This window comes from Staurois parvus, unplaced genomic scaffold (assembly GCF_062004578.1).
Source record: "Staurois parvus isolate SC_StPar_1 unplaced genomic scaffold, SC_StPar_1.0 ptg000449l, whole genome shotgun sequence".
Classification (NCBI taxonomy): domain Eukaryota; kingdom Metazoa; phylum Chordata; class Amphibia; order Anura; family Ranidae; genus Staurois; species Staurois parvus.
This window is the reverse complement of record NW_028318245.1, coordinates 5,158,164-5,177,684: the sequence shown is the minus strand read 5'-3', so window position 1 is coordinate 5,177,684 and position 19,521 is coordinate 5,158,164. Positions and strand designations below refer to the sequence as shown.

Sequence of the window (19,521 nt, the reverse complement as noted above, 5' to 3'; positions counted from 1 at the left end):
TGGTTATACTCACTGGGGGGCCTAAGGGGTTAATCCTCTGCATTGTGTAAAAAGGGTGTTTGACCCTGTCTTCTCTGATCCTCCTATTGTTCAAATATCTACCTGATAAGAAACAATTGAGTACTGTCCTCGATACTTTTTTTATTTGCACTAACATACAATTTTATGGTATGAAGGAACATAAAGAAGATGACCTCTGCACACCTGTAGGACACCATTTCGCACAACCAGGCCACACAATGGGAGACCTCAGTGTTTTAGTACTTAAAGGAAATTTCAAATCCATCCAGGAAAGAAAAACTTTTGAACTAAGAATGATAATTCTATTTGACACAAGAGATAACGGCCTGAATTTGGACATGGGATTCCTCAATCATTATCCAACAGTTTTATGACTATTAGCTGAAGCTTGACTCCCTCTGTGTGAGTGTAGTATCCCCCCCCCCTCCCCCCTCGCTTTGACTGCATCTTATCTCTAGCCTCCTTTTTTTTTTTTTTTCTTTCATCTCTTCTAACATTCTGCTAACTTTGTGAGTAGTACTGCTTAGACCTTGAAGAAGGGGACATTCCCCGAAAGCTTGTCCTAAAAATTGTATGTTAATGCAAATAAAAAAAGTATCACGGACAGTACTCAATTGTTTCTGTCGCAAATGCACTAATACGGCTACAATCAACTCATACCTGATAAGACAGACTGAACCCACACATGCTCAGTTTAGTGTGTGATCAGCACTGTCCAGACAGAGGGTCAGAGTTTCTGCATCTAGATATAGTGAATGCGGGGTCCGGGGAGAGCAGATGTAGTGAATGTGGGGTCAGGGGAGAGCGCGGATATAGGGAATGCGAGGTCCAGGGAGACTGGCTATAGTGAATGTGGGGTCCGCGGAGAGCGGATATAGTGAATGCGGGGTCCGGGGAGAGTGGATATAGTGAATGAGGGGTCCGGGGAGAGCGGATATAGGGAATGTGGGGTCCGGGGAGAGCGGATATAGTGAATGAGGGGTCCGGGGAGAGCGGATATAGGGAATGGGGGGTCCGGGGAGAGCGGATACAGGGAATGGGGGGTCCGGGGAGAGCGGATATAGGGAATGCGGGGTCCGGGGAGAGCGGATATAGGGAATGCGGGGTCCGGGGGGAGCGGATATAGGGAATGCGGGGTCCGGGGAGAGCGGATATAGGGAATGCGGGGCCCGGGGAGAGCGGATATAGTAAATGCGGGGTCCGGGGGAGCAGATATAGTAAATGCGGGGTCCGGGGAAAGCGGATATAGTGAATGCGGGGTCCGGGGAGAGCAGATATAGTGAATCAGCTTGGTGAGAAGGTGACAACAGTTGGTGCAATCATTCACAAATGGAAGAAACACAAAACAAGTGTCAGTCTCCCTAGGTCTGATGCACCATGCAAGATCTCACCTCGTGGTGTGTCAATGATCATGAGAATAGTGAGGAATCATCCCAGAACTACACGTGAGGATCTTGTCAATGATCTCCAGGCAGCTGGGACCACAGTCACCAAGAAAACAATTGGTAACACACTACGCCGACAAGGCCTGAAATCCTGCAGTGCCGACAAGGTCCCTCTGCTCAAGAAAGCACATGTCCAGGCCCGTCTGAAGTTTGCCACTAAACATCTGAATGATGCAGAGGAGGACTGGTTGGAAGTGTTGTGGTCAGATGAGACCAAAATCCAGCTCTTTGGCATCAACTCAACCCACCGCGTTTGGAGGAGGAGGAATGCTGCCTATGACCCCAAGAACACCATCCCAACTGTCAAACATGGTGGTGGAAACATTCTGCTTTGGGGGTGTTTTTCTGCTAAGGGGACAGGACAACTGCACCACATCAAAGGGACGATGGACGGGGCAATGTACCATCAAATCTTGGGTGAGAACCTTCTTCCCTCAGCCAGGGCATTGAAAATGGGTCGTGGATGGATGTTCCAGCATGACAATGACCCAAAACACATGGCCAAGGCAACAAAGGAGTGGCTCAAGAAGAAGCACATTAAGGTCCTGGAGTGGCCTAGCCAGTCTCCAGACCTTAATCCGATTGAAAATCTGTGGAGGGAGCTGAAAGTTCGAGTTTCCAAGTCAATAAGGTTTGGTGGCTGACATTTGGCGAGGATCTGCCAAGAGGAGTGGGCCAAAATCCCTCCTGAGATGTGTGCAAACCTGGGGGCCAACTCCAGGAAACGTCTGACCTCTGTGATAGACAACAAGGGATTTGCCACCAAGTACTAAGTCATGTTTTGTGAAGGGGATCAAATACTTATTTCCCTCATGAACATGCAGATCAGTCATCATTCGTTAGACATGCATTTCTGCTGAATTTGTTGTTGCTATTCTGTCCCTCAGTGTTACAATACAATTCAGTCTTCTTCTCCATATCCTGGTCCACATAAGACTCGGCGCCCATCATCTCAAAATGATGAGAGCCAACAACCCCCGAGACAGCTTTATGGAAGATAGACTGCAAAGTAAAATGGGGTGTTGTATAAAGTTGGGGAATGTGAAGGAAAATGGGGGTTCGGAATTTGGATTTGGAAGAACATTTACTGACCGGGCCTTCTGGAATTTTAATTCAATGTCCCTCCTCTAGAATAAGGCAAAGTCAAATAAAAAGAGCATTGTGGTGCTATAATGTTACATGTTTATGGACCTTAGAGCACGATCCAATTTTCTTTTAGTAATATTCATATCCTGGACCAGGGGTGGACTGACCATTTGGAAACTCGGGCACTGCCCGAGGGCCCGGGGTCAGTAGGGGGCCCCATGAGATGCCCCTGGTACCTTTTTCATAGGCTTTTTTTTAGTTTGGGCAAGGACACAGGGGCCACATGATCCCCTATTGCCCAGGGACCCCATGAGTTGTCATTCCGCCCCTGTTCTGGATTTTAACAAAAGTATACAGTTCACGTCTAATAATATATGGAACATAATGGTGGAACGTGCAACAAACGCTTCATCAAAGTGTAAAAAATATTGACTGCAGTTTGTAAACTCTCCACAAGTTGGTGAACTTAAACATCATTTTTGCACAGAAACAGGAAGTGATGTCACAGCCAGAAAGGATGCCATGGGTGAGAGGTGAGTTGGGAGGAAGTAGAAAGAAGACATTGCTGGAACTGGCAGCAGAGGAGGTAATAAGATCTTATTTTATATTTACACCCAGTAACCCCCCCATCATGTCTGTCCTCTTCCTCCATAGTCACTGTGATGTCTTTTATGGTTTATAGACTGTATAGATCCTAAATATAGAACCATTTATCCAACCGTCCATCCGGATCCTCTGGTTTATAGACCGGATATGTCCTAAATATAGAGCCATTTATCCAACCGTCCATCCAGAGCCTCTGGTTTATAGACCGGATACATCCTAAATATAGAACCATTTATCCGACCGTCCATCCAGAGCCTCTGGTTTATAGACCGGGTACGTCCTAAATATAGAGCCATTTATCCAACCGTCCATCCAGAGCCTCTGGTTTATAGACCGGATACGTCCCAAATATAGAGCCATTTATCCAACCGTCCATCCAGAGCCTCTGGTTTATAGACCGGATACGTCCTAAATATAGCACCATTTATCCAACTGTCCATCCAGAGCCTCTGGTTTATAGACCGGATACGTCCTAAATATAGAACCATTTATCCAACCGTCCATCCAGAGCCTCTGGTTTATAGACCGGATACGTCCTAAATATAGAACCATCTATCCAACCGTCCATCCAGAGCCTCTGGTTTATAGACCGGATACGTCCTAAATATAGAGCCATTTATCCAACCGTCCATCCAGAGCCTCTGGTTTATAGACTGGATACGTCCTAAATATAGAACCATTTATCCAACCGTTCATCCAGAGCCTCTGGTTTATAGACCGGATACGTCCTAAATATAGAGCCATTTATCCAACCGTCCATCCAGAGCCTCTGGTTTATAGACCGGATACGTCCTAAATATAGAACCATTTATCCAACCGTCCATCCAGAGCCTCTGGTTCATAGACCGGATACGTCCTAAATATAGAACCATTTATCCAACCGTCCATCCAGAGCCTCTGGTTCATAGACCGGATACGTCCTAAATATAAAGCCATTTATCCAACCGTCCATCCAGAGCCTCAGGTTTATAGACTGGATACATCCTAAATATAGAACCATTTACCCAACCGTCCATCCGGAGCCTCTGGTTTATAGACCGGATACGTCCTAAATATAGAACCATTTATCCAACCGTCCATCCAGAGCCTCTGGTTTATAGACCGGATACGTCCTAAATATAGAACCATTTATCCAACCGTCCATAAAGAGCCTCTGGTTTATAGACCGGATACGTCCTAAATATAGAAACATTTACCCAACCGTCCATCCAGAGCCTCTGGTTTATAGACCGGATACGTCCTAAATATAGAACCATTTATCCAACCGTCCATCCAGAGCCTCTGGATTATAGACCGGATACGTCCTAAATATAGAACCATTTATCCAACCGTCCATCCAGAGCCTCTGGTTTATAGACCGGATACGTCCTAAATATAGAACCATTTATCCAACCGTCCATCCAGAGCCTCTGGTCCATAGTTTAATGTTTGTGAACACTAGTAATGATTGAAAAACATAAATTTTTTTTACTGTTTCCACAACTACCACAAAATCAGTAAGTATGCCTTTTTATTCTACCAGTCCTGTGCTTTCAGGAATTGTATGGTTTGTGGGGTCTTTTAAAAACTCTGAAAGCTGTAAGTGAAAAATGAAAAAAGTCAAAATGGTGACAATGGTCTGGCCAGCAGATAATAAAAGTGTAGCATGGGGCCGGGGGCGGAGGAAGACTTTTTTTCAGTTGCATTGATGGCCTTGAAGGCGAGTTTTGGTATTCCCAAAATTTCAAAGATACATCCTCCCCTCCAGGCTGCAGTATTTGTGTAACACAGCAGGTGTCCCCCTCCTGCTCTGAAGAGGGGGCAGGATCAGCTGGCTCCAACTCTCAGCTGTACCCTACAAGGCTGAGCAATCACGCAGCCAGGTGGATCCTGACAATGTTGTTGGGATCCTTCCCAAAATTCAATAAGTGTGTATAACTGTGCTGGACCTGTGTTTGGTAGAGAATCAGATGGAGGAGAGGGATGATTGGTCCTATAGGGTTCCTTAGATGATGGGGGTATGGTGGTAAAGAGACTGATTTAGGCCTCTTGCTGCTTACTCTGTAGAATCAATTGAGAGATGCTCCAAGGGATGATCCAGAACAGGTTTAGAGGTGCCCCGGGTGTAGAGGTAAGTCATAACAGGTTGGTTTTTAAGAACGTTTTTGAAGAACTTAGTTTGTGGGTAAAATCCAACGCGTTTCAGGGGAACGGCCTCCTCCTTCTTGAGCTTTCGGAACTTGGCACAGTTCTGCCACGTCAGCTGATGGGGAGAACAATTACCAATGTATTCCTGTAATCTAACAAAAAGGAAAGCCAAAAATGTTGGGTCATAGTTCTCCTAGAAACGTCATATGAAGAGCAATCCGAGGTGTCAGAACTATGAAGGAGCTCTGTGCAGGTCCAGGTAATTCTCAGTTTAATATTCGTCTGCAGAGAGGAATATGGATTCCATGACCACATCAATGAGGATGGAGGACTGGAATCACATGACTGAAAGGATATTGGACCTCACCTTGGAGATCATCTACCTGCTGACCGGAGAGGTGAGGAGGATTCTGGGAGGTCACGAGACGTCACTCTTATCTCTATTAATAAAACACAGACCTGACAGGTGAGGAGGATTCTGGGAGGTCACATGACATCACTCTTCTATTAATAAAACACAGACCTAACTGGAGAGGTGAGGAGGATTCTGGGAGGTCACATAACATCACTCTTCTATTAATAAAACACAGACCTGACTGGAGAGGTGAGGAGGATTCTGGGAGGTCACATGACGTCACTCTTCTCTCTATTAATAAAACATAGACCTGACCGGAGAGGTGAGGAGGATTCTGGGAGGTCACATGACATCACTCTTCTATTAATAAAACACAGACCTGACTGGAGAGGTGAGGAGGATTCTGGGAGGTCACGTGACATTACTCTTATCTCTATTAATAAAACATAGACCGGAGAGGTGAGGAGGATTCTGGGAGGTCACATGACATCACTCTTATCTCTATTAATAAAACACAGACCTGACTGGAGAGGTGAGGAGGATTCTGGGAGGTCATGTGATGTCACTCTTCTATTAATAAAACACAGACCTGACTGGAGAGGTGGAGGATTCTGGGAGGTCACATGACATCACTCATCTCTATTAATAAAACACAGACCTGACCGGAGAGGTGAGAAGGATTCTGGGAGGTCACATGACGTCATTCATCTCTATTAAAAAAACACAGACCTGATTGGATGATTGGACGTATGATGATTCTGAGAAGTCTGTGCTGATAATTGTTATCATCTGTTTCTACACAGGATTATAAAATAGTGAATAAAATATCTGGTGAGCCATTACCACCCAGCAGCTGTTCTCAGGGGACATCGCCCATCACAGTGCCTCCACCTCACTGCCTGACAATAGAGGGAACCAGTGCCAAGAAGATTCTAGAAGTAACCAATAGGATCACTGATCTGCTGACAGGAGAGGTGAGCGGTGCCGGGAATTCTGGGACATTCTCCAGTAACAGACAAGGGATGTGTCTGGATGGTGACTGTATCATTGTGTGTGTCAGGTTCCTATAAGGTGTCAGGATGTCACTGTCTATTTCTCCATGGAGGAGTGGGAGTATTTAGAAGGACACAAGGATCTCTACAAGGACGTCATGATGGACAATCAGCCGCCCCTCACATCACCGGGTAAGAGGAGACTTTATTGTAAAGGAGAGAGCAGTACGGAGGGTCCACCTAGATCCCCCATCATCTGATAAACACATAGAAACAATGGATTCAGTCAGTGTGTGTGTTTCCTACAGATGGATCCAGTAATGGGAACCCACCAGAGAGATGTCCCCGTCCTCTGTATTCCCAGGATTCCACAATGGAAGGTCATGAGATCCCTCAGCAGGATCAGGTAGATGGAACGGGGGAACCTAAAAGTTCAAAGTGAATCTGAATTCTATGAGATGACATTTGTGATAGAACTAATTTTTATACGTTTTTTATATCATTTTGGGGTTCAGGGTAGCGACCTGGTTGTTGTGAAAGTCAAGATTAAAGAGGAAGAAGAAGAGAGGTTGGTGAGTGGAGATCAGCAGTCTATGGAGGAGGGGGAGATGGTGATGAAAAGTAAACCGGAGGAATCTTCTCTAGGTATAGGCACGGGTAAGTCATAACACTAAAAGGTTGTTTTCTAGCCACAACAAAACAAATGACTGTATTCTGTCTAATGTGATTATTTCCTATGACTGTCAGCACCAACTATTACGTATGTAAAATTTTTCCTGAAATGCCACAATCAGGAAAAATATAGGGGATACCCCGGGGAGGGGGGAGGGTTGGGTAGCCAGACAGATTAGGGTAGGATGCTCCAGTGGATGGAAGATGTAGGCGATGTAGCTCTGGACATAGAGTTGTAGATAATATATCTATAATCTATATTAGGAGGCGCTTTAGAACTCTTTAATTGCCCCCACAGTTACCACCCTGTGTTGGGAGCATTTATTTCCAATTTGCATAGAGTTGTGGATGGCTGTGGATGTTGTTAGAAATGTGATTTTTATTTGTTGGACAAGTGGAAGCCAGTGGACAGATTTTAGAGGGGTTGGTGGATGGTGTGGTTGATAAGGAGAATGAGCCTGGCAGAAGCATTCTTGGTAGTTTGAAGGGGAGATAGCCATTGTAGAGGTAATCAATGGGTAGAAAGTATAAATAGAAGAGAGAAATAACAAAAGGGTTAGCTTATTATTGGAAAAGGTGAGTCTAGGTTAGAAATGTTGGACCAGCATCAAAAAGTCATCTCATCTCCTGTAGACTGAAGGAGTCATCATTTCATGGTCAGATGAGGAGGAGATACTGTACACCATATGAAAGGTCCATCTCTATTCCTCAAGATAACGTCATGTTCCCAACAAATGAGGAGATACTGGACACCATATGAAAGGTCCATCTCTATTCCTCAAGATAACGTCATGTCCCCAACAAATGAGGAGGAGATACTGGACACCATATGAAAGGTCCATCTCCTTTCCTCAATATAACATCATTTTCCCAACAAATGAGGAGATACTGGACACCATATGAAAGGTCCATCTCCATTCCTCAATATAACGTCATGTCCCCAATAAATGAGGAGATACTGGACACCATATGAAAGGTCCATCTTCATTCCTCAATATAATGTCACATTCCCAACAAATGAGGAGGAGATGCTGCACATCATATGGGAGGAGGATCTCCAGTAGTCACCAAAAATGTTAAACCTTTCAATATTTGGAATAAATGAGGGGAAGATACTATACTCATAATATATACTTGTTACAGGAATAAATGTAAAATATTTATTTTGAATTGCTTTCCAACAGATGGTCGCTATGTAGGAAATACATCGAAGGGAGGTCCCGTTTTATCTCGATTTTATAAGGCTAACAATAATGGCATCAGACAAAATTCTCCAGGAATAAATCCCATTGCTCAGAACCTTCCCCACAGTCCTTACTGTTTGGAGACCTCAAAGGATCTCACTAATCCTGAGGAACCTTCGGAGAAATCAGATACTTTGACTTCAGATATCTATTCCACAGTTACCAGTAGACCATCGGATCCATCTAATAATCCCAAGGAACCTTCTCTAAGCCAAGAAGAACCTCACACAGGGGAGAGCTCGTTATCATGTTTGGGGTGCGGGAAATCTTTTAAGACTAATTCTGAACTTCTTATACATCTCAGATCCCACACCAAGGTGACCATTGTGTGTCCGGAGTGCGGGAAATCCTTTACTGATAAAAAAGTATTTAACGATCACCAGAAAATTCACACAGGGGAGACTCCTTTCTCATGTTCAGAGTGCGGGAAATATTTTACCTGGAAAGGCAACCTTATTACACACCAGAGAATTCACAGGGGCGAGCGTCCGTATTCGTGTTCAAAGTGCGGGAGATCTTTCACTCAAAAAGGACATCTAATTAGACATCAGAAAACACACTCCTGCTGATTGTACAGTGATTTGCCTAATCCATAGAACTGTAAAATAAAATGTAATTTTGAATGGGGCACAAGTGATATTTCAGGTATGGCGGGTCTCAGGTTTACTTAGACATCTTCTGTTTTTGGACAGTCCAGTTGTGATCTCTGCCTTCTACAGTTTCCAGCTATGTCTCAGCACACTTTGGGGTTTATAGGCATTGATCAAGTTGTCTTCCATACTGTTCTTTTGTTCCTATGAGATAACAGCATCAAAAAGTCATCTCATCTCCTGTAAACTGAAGGAGTCATCATTTCATGGTAAGATGAGGAGATACTGTACACCATATGAAAGGTCCATCTCCATTCCTCAATATAACGTCATGTTCCCAACAAATGAGGAGGAGATACTGGACGCCATATGAAAGGTCCATCTCCATTCCTCAATATAACGTCACGTTCCCAACAAATGAGGAGGAGATACTGGACGCCATATGTAAGGTCCATCTCCATTCCTCAATATAACGTCACGATCCCAACAAATGAGGAGGAGATACTGGACGCCATATGAAAGGTCCATCTCCATTCCTCAATATAACGTCACGATCCCAACAAATGAGGAGGAGATAGTGGACGCCATATGAAAGGTCCATCTCCATTCCTCAATAGAACGTCACGATCCCAACAAATGAGATACTGGACACCATATGAAAGGTCCAACTCCATTCCTCAATATAACGTCACGATCCCAACAAATGAGGAGGAGATACTGGACACCATATGAAAGGTCCATCTCCATTCCTCAATATAACGTCACGTTCCCAACAAATGAGGAGATACCGGACACCATATGAAAGGTCCATCTCTGTTCCTCTATATAACGTCATGTTCCCAACAAATGAGAAGGAGATACTGGACACCATATGAAAAGTCAATCTAGCATGTTGGTGATGAGTGCCTCTACAGCACAGGTGTCAAACACAAGGCCTGCGGGCCGAATCCACCCTCCAGGCCATTTTGTGTGGCCTTTGCACTTCTCCTGCAGGTAACCCCTTGTCTCCGCCCCCACCTTGTATCCTCTACCAAATCCTCTCAGTGCAGTTGCAGCAGCCCCTCATCTCTGCTTCCCCTGGTCTCAGCAGACTCTAGTAACTAACTCTACTCCTCCTCTGGTCCTCCTCCAGACCCTGCACTTTCTGCTTTCCAGCTCTGTCTCCAAAGGGGGTGCACGGTGATGTTAAGGAGGGTGTGGGATTCTTGACATTTGATATAATGGGGGGTGGGGTGCTCTGGACATCCAGTCTTACAGATACAACCGGCCCTTTAACGGCAACCATAAAGCTGATACGGCCTGTGATGAAATGGAGTTTGACACCCCTGATCTACAGTATTTGTCAGATGGAGATGTTCTCCTGCACCAGCCAGACAAGGAATCCTAGACTTATTAATGGACTAAAGAATTTTGTGTTAGAAAACCAGATGTGGACACAGGCTTTGCTGCAGTCCCCCCCTCCCCCCATTTGCTAGTAATTTCCAACTGTCAAAATGACAGCCGGGACTTGCTGTGTAAATCAATACAATGGCTGTAAGAGCCTCTGCTGCCAAAGAAGAACTTTCCCACAAAGTGTTTATAAACATTGTGGGACTGAGCCACAGGTTCACAATGATGCGGTGCTGAATTTGCAGCGTTTTCTGTGCAAATTCCGCACAGAAAAAGCTGAAAATACAGAAATACTGCTACAGGGGTGTGCAAAATCACACACACACATATATATATATGTATATATATATGTGTATATATATATATATTTGTGTGTATATATATGTGTATATATTGTGGGAACTCACTTCAAAGTGGTAGAGCTTTGTTAACGCACACAGCAACTCGCTTATTTTTCAGGGCCTTTTTAACCCACTTTTATTTAAATGAAAGTCCCGTAACATAAAGGTTTCCCACGCAGGGGTTTCCACCATCACACAAATTTAACAATACTCAGCCTTCTGGCTCTCTCAGGGATACCACTCTATGTCTGTCTCCCGCAGACTCCTTCCAAAAGGTTGGTTTTTGCACACACAGCAAACTTCTAGCACACAGCTAGTCTGGCTTCCACCTCTCCTTGGTGAAGCCCACCTGACCCCAAGCAGTGACCTCCTGTCTTCCAAGTGGAGCCCTCCTATCTGCCGGGGTGGAGCCCAGAACCCTGGTCCTGACTCTATGAAGAGGCCTGCACACACCTGTGCAATCAGTCTCCTGGCCATTCCCAAAACCTGGTCCCAGGATTGGAGATTTCATCCCTCCCAGATCTCTTTGAAATCTCCAGGCTCCAGATCCCAAAACAGACCTTACAAACAAAGGAGGAAAGTGAAAAGCCACTTTCCTCCATATCAAACATTTACCTTGGAGCCCCTCAACCTGCCTAGTTGAGAATCCTGGGTGACAGATCGTCACACTGTCACATATCCCCCCCCCCCTTTGTTTAGATCCCGTAGGGGGCAGAACACACAACTTATACCTTCTGGCACCTCTGTGCCAGCTCTCATTTACAGGGGTCCAATCTGGTCTAACCATACCTTTCCTAAAGGGGAACTCTACCCAATGACTCCTTTGGTGTCTCTCCCCAAGCCCCATTGTCACTCTGCGATGGGCTTTAATCAGACCTTGCCTACTCTTTTTCCGGGTGCACTTCCATAAACACTTTCTCTCTTGAAATCCTAACAGGGTCCCCCTGGCCTTTCTATCGACCTTTCTGCCCCTTTGCTTCAGGTTCCAAGGTTTCCTAATACCTCTCTCAGTATTCCTGTCCCAAGGCTGTAGGGGAACTATTTCTACTGTATTTGTACCAGGACCACCCCCCTGAATTCTTGTACCTTTAGCTATCAAACCTGCATGACTCGTCACCACAGCATTCAGTTTACCATGAACAGATATATTCCAGTCAATATTACACCTCTCAATATCTTTTCCAGCATTTGATAGGACAGTGTCTGTAGAGGGCACACACACCATAGGGCAGCCATCACCCACGTGATCCACACAAAATGCCACTTCACCTGGTGTCATGCACTCTGCAGGCGGCTGTCCAACCATTTTAACTTTTCCTACACCACTTGGATCTGTATCCAAACCCGGTACATATGAGCTCTCTTTTGATCTATTTTGCCAGTTTTCACATACCATTTCTCCCTGTATTTCAGGTGTCTTATCAGAACTTCTACATAAACCTCTTTTTGGCCCAATGACCCTGATTTCTTTAGGCATATCCATTTGAGCCCTGGTCAGGATCTCTGCTGTTCTCTGGTCCATGCTCGGCCCTTCCATCTCATGTGGTTTGTCCACTGGTGCAGTCAACACACCCTTCACTGACAACTGACCAGCACCATCCTGGACCATAGCAGCAGAAATGCTTCTCACCTGGCTGTTAGGAGGTGAAACCTTTTTTGGCTCATTTTTCATTTCTCCAAAACCTCTCTCATAAATCACATTTACAGGTAGTCCAGCAGCATACCCTGATACAACTTTTAACACCATCAACAAATTCTGAAACAAACCACTTTCTTGTTTCCCTTTGATCTGTACAGCCAGCCATTTGGTGCTCCACCTAGTGGTACTCCGCAGTACCAGACCATCCGACTGTGGAGGAGACACCTCAATATACATTGGTTGTACATTCCAAAGTTCAAGCATCTCCTTTAATACTTTGGTTACAACCCAACCACTTGACTCTAAACCTAAGACCTTCCTGACCATATTTAGGGCACTGGGAACGCTGAGAGACTCACCTGCTGAGACTTGAGAAGTTGAAATTTTTAAAGGGACCTCCTCCAAGCTGGAGATAACCACAGCCTGGTGCTCCACCAGAGCGCGGCCATGTGCTGGGCTCACTCTCAACGTCTCAGACTCAGCATCCACAAGCTGCCCCTGATCATTCCCAGTGACAACATCATTTTGACACTCCATGCCAACATCATGTTTGTGGGTCACAGACAAAGTCTCTGCTGTATGCACGCCCTTATCTATAGGCTGTTCTATAGATCCTCCTGCTGGCACAGCAGAAACAGTGTCCACCTTATTTTTTTGCATAAAAGCCTCATCTATCAACGAGATTAGCCTTTTACCCCAACTATCCCAATCCATTGTATATGTGCTCAATTCACCAGTGCTCCTCAGCACCGATCCATCCTCCCAAGGAGACACATAAGAATAGACGGGCTTAGTTGCAGATCCATTGCACAAATCACTCTGGATCACATCAGACTTGGGTAACACCTGTTTTCCAACTGCAGGTTGCAATACCTCACATCCACCACTTTGCTCTGGTGGTGCTTCCTGAATTACACACACACTTGCATTTTTGCCAGGCTGCATTAACCCGCTGTTCACCTGAACACTTTCAGTATTATTAGACTGCACCAACACACTCCTATGACAAGGTGCAGTTCCACTCTGCTCCACCAGAGTGACATCGCAGTTGTCCCGGGCAACCTCCGGCTCCAATACACGGAGACCCCTGGAGATGTCTAAGGACACCTGTGCTGTCTTACCACCAGTTGCTATGGGAAACGACCCATCTTTAATTACCGCTTTTGCACTGCAAGAGCTCAGGGTTTTCCCAACAGCAGTACATTTCACATCAACATTAGCATTTTTAGCTCTTGTGGGCTGTACTAGCCCACTACCAACCTGTGACTGGCACACATTAGTGACATCACTTCCTTTTTGAGAACCATGCACAGGTTTTACTTTAACCCCTGCCTCCCCACTGTACAAGTCACAGCACAGGGAAAAGTCACTCTCAAAAGCACATTCAGTGGCCCAGGTAACTGGGGTCACTCCTACATCAGAATGGACAGTCTCATAACCAGTCCTTCTCAACATGACAGTCCCAGCCATGGTTTTATCACACACGGTGTCACCATCTTCATTTGAGTGCGTTGTCTCATAAACGCATCCTCAACTGCACTTTCCTTGGCAACTTTTCCTTTGCCCCAAGGTGAAGTAACAGATGCCCCCATAGGCTCCATGGACTCTCTGGCACCCCCTGCAGGCCCAACAGGAACTTCCTCCCTGTTGCCAGAGGCGGCCGCCAACATTTTCAAACAAGAATCTGGGCTTGATGTTGTAGACATTAGCCCAGTATCAGCGGTATTCCAGAGTCTGGGACAGTAAAAGATCCCATGCCCCCACTGACCACATTCCACGCAGGGTATATTTCTGCACTTCTCTTTATTGGGATACTGAGCCACATCTCCAATGCAGCTCCTCCTTCCAGGCAATATTTTTTCTCCGGTCACCATGGGAGATTGCACTCTCCAAGCAGAACTTCGCTGGCTAACATGCTGTATTGGCTCCTCTTGATGCCACTTGCCACGATCCTTATACGACATAGCCCCCTGTACACAGACAGCCCGACTGGCCTCCTCTGTGTTGCTATGGGCCTTCACTCTTGGTCCTGGCCTCTGGTCAGCTCCTCTCCTTGCACATAGCATGGGCTTCTCTCTGCTGGACCAACTCTCAAGACGTGACACATTCACATTTTTCACAACAGCTACTGGTTTAACTGCAGCAGCGTTGCCATGGGTGACAACACCCCTCTCCCAGGTACGGACATCCTGCAGCTCTCTCCTTGCACTGAAGGTTGGCTTGCTTTCCTCTGTAGGTTGGTTCAATGCTGCCAGGTGCCGCTTGCACCAGTCCACAGCAGACTCACCCACATCTAAATTTCCCGGCTTGGCTGGGGCATGCAGTATATAACCCCCTAACCACAGGGCTCTCTCATCTCAGCAAACATTGCCTCCTTTTTCTGTTTTGACCGCCCCATCTTTGCAGTCATGCACACAGCAGTGTGTTACACAGTTCAGCAACACCATGGAACACTGTCTCTTTAAGGCAAAGTCCTTTTCACTAGCAGGTTCTCCTCACCTGCACACACAGATAGTGCAGACTTATGCACCAACACAGTTCATATAACTGATGAACTTACTTCAATCGCCGGGATCTCCAATTCTGCCCGCATCCTCCACCATATGTGGGAACTCACGTCAAAGTGGTAGAGCTTTGTTAACGCACACAGCAACTCGCTTATTTTTCAGGGCCTTTTTAGCCCACTTTTATTTAAATGAAAGTCCCGTAACATAAAGGTTTCCCACGCAGGGGTTTCCACCATCACACAAATTAAACAATACTCAGCCTTCTGGCTCTCTCAGGGATACCACTCTATGTCTGTCTCCCGCAGACTCCTTCCAAAAGGTTGGTTTTTGCACACACAGCAAACTTCTAGCACACAGCTAGTCTGGCTTCCACCTCTCCTTGGTGAAGCCCACCTGACCCAAGCAGTGACCTCCTGTCTTCCAAGTGGAGCCCTCCTGACTCCTATCTGCCGGGGTGGAGCCCAGAACCCTGGTCCTGACTCTATGAAGAGGCCTGCACACACCTGTGCAATCAGTCTCCTGGCCATTCCCAAAACCTGGTCCCAGGATTGGAGATTTCATCCCTCCCAGATCTCTTTGAAATCTCCAGGCTCCAGATCCCAAAACAGACCTTACAAACAAAGGAGGAAAGTGAAAAGCCACTTTCCTCCATATCAAACCTTTACCTTGGAGCCCCTCAACCTGCCTAGTTGAGAATCCTGGGTGACAGATTGTCACACTGTCACAATATATATATTTGTGTGTGTGTGTATATACAGTCATGGCCGAAATTGTTGGCACCCTTGATATTTCTCCAGGAAATCATGTATTTCTCACGAAACGTATTGCATTAACACATGTTTTGCTATACACATGTTTATTCCCTTTGTGTGTATTGGGACAAAACAAAAAAAGGGAGGAAAGAAAGCAAATTCGACATAATGTCACACAAACCTCCAAAAATGGGCTGGACAAAAGTATTGGCACCCTTTCACAACTGCGGATAAATAAGAATGTTACAAGCATGTGATGCTCCTGTAAACTCACCTGGGGCAAGTAACAGGTGTGGGCAATATAGAAATCACACCTGAAAGCAGATAAAAAGGAGAGACGTTCACTTAACCTTTGCATTGTGTGTCTGTCTGTGCCACACTAAGCATGGACAACAGAAAGAGGAGACGAGAACTGTCTGAGGACCTGAGAACCAAAATTGTGGCAAAATATCAACAATCTCAAGGTTACAAGTCCATCTCCAGAGAACTAGATTTGCCTTTGTCCACAGTGCGCAACATTATCAAGAAGTTTGCAACCCATGGCACTGTAGCTAATCTCCCTGGTCGTGGACGGATGAGGAAAATTGATGAAAGATTGCAACGCAGAATAGTCCGGATGGTGGATAAGCAGCCCCAAACATGTTCCAAAGACATTCAAGCTGTCCTGCAGGCTCAGGGAGCATCAGTGTCAGCGCGAACTATCCGTCGACATTTAAATGAAATGAAACGCTATGGCAGGAGACCCAGGAGGACCCCACTGCTGACACAGAGACATAAAAAAGCAAGACTACAGTTTGCCAAAATGTACTTGAGTAAGCCAAAAGCCTTCTGGGAAAACGTCTTGTGGACAGATGAGACCAAGATAGAGCTTTTCGGTAAAGCACATCATTCTACTGTTTACCGAAAACGGAATGAGGCCTACAAAGAACAAAACACAGTACCTACGGTAAAATATGGTGGAGGTTCAATGATGTTTTGGGGTTGTTTTGCTGCCTCTGGCACTGGGTGCCTTGACTGTGTGCAAGGCATCATGAAATCTGAGGATTACCAAAGGATTTTGGGTCGCACTGTAGGGCCCAGTGTCAGAAAGCTGGGTTTGCGTCCAAGATCCTGGGTCTTCCAGCAGGACAATGACCCCAAACATACGTCAAAAAGCACTCAGAAATGGATGGCAAAGAAGCGCTGGAGAGTTCTGAAGTGGCCAGCAATGAGCCCAGATCTAAATCCCATTGAACACCTGTGGAGAGATCTTAAAATTGCTGTTGGGAAAAGGTGTCCTTCCAATAAGAGAGACCTGGAGCTGTTTGCAAAGGAAGAGTGGTCCAAAATTCCGGGTGAGAGGTGTCAGAAGCTTATTGATGGTTATAGGAAGCGACTGATTTCAGTTATGTTTTCCAAAGGGTGTGCAACCAAATATTAAGTTAAGGGTGCCAATACTTTTGTCCAGCCCATTTTTGGGGTTTTGTGTGACATTATGTCATATTTGCTTTTCTGCCTCTGTTTTATATTTGTTCCAATACATACAAAGGGAATAAACATGTGTATAGCAAAACATGTGTTAATGCAATACCTTTTTTGTGTGAAATACTTGATTTTCAGGAAAAATATCAAGGGTGCCAACAATTTCGGCCATGACTGTATATATGTGTGTGTGTATATATATATATATATATATATGTGTGTGTGTGTGTATATATATATATATATGTGTGTGTATATATATATATATATATATATGTGTGTGTGTGTGTATATATATATATATGTGTGTGTGTGTATATATATATATATATATGTAGTGAAGGAAATGCGTATTTGCTCCCCGGCTGATGTTGAATGTTTGCCCACTCCCAAAGAAACGTTCGGTCTAAAAATCTAATGTTCAGTGCATTGTAACACTGAGAGACAGAATAGCAACAACAAATTCAGCAGAAATGCATGTCTAACAAATGATGACTGATTTGCATGTTCATGAAGGTAGGGGGCGCGCCGCCATTTGCAGCCTCGGCTGTTAATCACCACGTCCTGGCTGGTGATTACTCGCTGGCACCCGGTGATCGCTGAGTAATACCGACGGGGGGAGAGAACTGTATGTGAACAATGCAGATCTCTCCCCTGTCAGCTCCTACACACTGCTTTGTATGGCTCTGTATAGCAGACACCAACAAGGCATTTTCCTCCACACAACTGCCGCTCACTGGATATTTTCTCTTTTTCTGACCATTCTCTGTAAACCCTAGAGATGGTTGTGCCGGAAAATCCCAGTAGATCAGCAGTTTTTGAAATACTCAGACCAGTCCGTCCGGCACCAACAACCTTGCCATGTTCAAAGTCTCTTAAATCCCCTTTCTTCCCCATTTTGATGCTCGGCTTGAACTTCAGCAAGTTGTCCCCACCACATCTAGATGCATAAATGCATCGGGTTGCTGTCATGTGATCCAGCTGTTGCGGAACTACAAGTCCCATCATGCCTCTGCCTTTGGGAGTCATGCTTGTAACTGTCAATCTTGCCATGCCTCATGGTACTTGTACCGTGGCAACAGCTGGAGGGCCGCCAGTTTGACACCCGTGGTTTAGTTCAGAAGTCAGTCCGGGACTTCCTGTCCGGTGTAACCGTTGTCACCATTGCAGTAAGTGCAAGCAAATCTCTCTAGTGGAGCCCCAGGTAACAGAAAAAACCTGATGCGGAGTCCTGTCCTTCCTCACAAAAAAAGGATTTGGATGGACATGCACCCTAAAAGGGGTTTGCCATTGTCCTGTTGTCAGTCCGGTCCATGTCCCTGTGATTGTCCTCATCTCTCCATCCCAGCACAGCAGAGTATGGTCATATAAGTCGATGTCATGAACGATGCCACATGGATTATCTTCTTCAGTGTCCCGGTGATTTTTCTCTTCAGTCCAGGGGCGGACTAACAACCCATTGGACCCCCAGGCAATAGGGAATCTCGGGGCCCCTGTGTCCTTGCCCAAACTCAAAAAAGCCTATGAAAAAGGAACCAGGGGCATTTCATGGGGCCCCCTACTGACCCCGGGCCCTCGGGCAGTGCCCGAGTTTCCAAATGGTCAGTCCGCCCCTGCTTCAGTCCATTAGTTATTATCCCTCCCAATAATGGTTGAAGGCATCGTTCTAGGTATCCATTCGCTACCAGCTTACCTGGGAATTTTGTATATCGGAAACAAAAAGAGGGCGCATGTGCCTAGTGCATTACCTTTAAAAATGAGATTTATTTATAACTAATAAAATACTCGCAAGAGAAGTAAAAACAAATGGAAAGCATGTCACAAAGGATGCAATGTGGTCCAAAAACCCCTGAAGGTGGTCTGGTGGGGCACTGTAGATCTCTGGATAGCTGGTCTCTGACGCGTTTCGAGGTTCTTCCTCAAAGCCCAGAGCTCTCTTTTTGTTTCCTATATACAGTTCTCTTTGGATTTCCCTGGTCTGTTGAGGGCAGCAAGGTTTGCATTCCTTTCTTACTCATGTGGGGATATTGACTTTGTGGAGTCCACTATCCAACGCAGGAGTACATGCATTCGGTTGCTTTTTTCTTCTTTCCAGATACCTGGGAATTTTACCTGACCAGACCGAGTCTCTGGTAATTATATTGTGTTGTCCATATGCAGCAATCCGGCCAATAGAAATATGTTTTGGGTTTGGGAGGTTGATGGCTGCTGGATAATAAGTATTGTAGGGGAGTGTGCCTCCCCAAATTAAACCCAAGATGGCAACCCAGAAGACAACCCAACATGGGACAAAG

The 19,521-nt window shown here is 45.5% G+C and overlaps 1 protein-coding gene across 1 annotated transcript in view; it reads left to right on the top strand.

Annotated features, from left to right (window-relative positions):
* The first annotated feature begins 3,107 nt into the window (after nucleotides 1-3,107).
* Nucleotides 3,108-19,521, top strand: part of LOC149453426 (uncharacterized) — a 39,134-nt gene continuing 22,720 nt past the window's right edge. Inside the window, exons 1-8 of the mRNA XM_089688644.1 lie at nucleotides 3,108-3,138; nucleotides 5,574-5,683; nucleotides 6,444-6,614; nucleotides 6,701-6,824; nucleotides 6,941-7,038; nucleotides 7,148-7,289; nucleotides 8,489-9,112; nucleotides 11,130-11,143. Of these exons, the coding sequence (XP_089544770.1) occupies nucleotides 5,582-5,683; nucleotides 6,444-6,614; nucleotides 6,701-6,824; nucleotides 6,941-7,038; nucleotides 7,148-7,289; nucleotides 8,489-9,112; nucleotides 11,130-11,143 (1,275 nt within the window). The 5' untranslated portion in view covers nucleotides 3,108-3,138; nucleotides 5,574-5,581. The remainder of the gene's footprint in view (nucleotides 3,139-5,573; nucleotides 5,684-6,443; nucleotides 6,615-6,700; nucleotides 6,825-6,940; nucleotides 7,039-7,147; nucleotides 7,290-8,488; nucleotides 9,113-11,129; nucleotides 11,144-19,521) is intronic.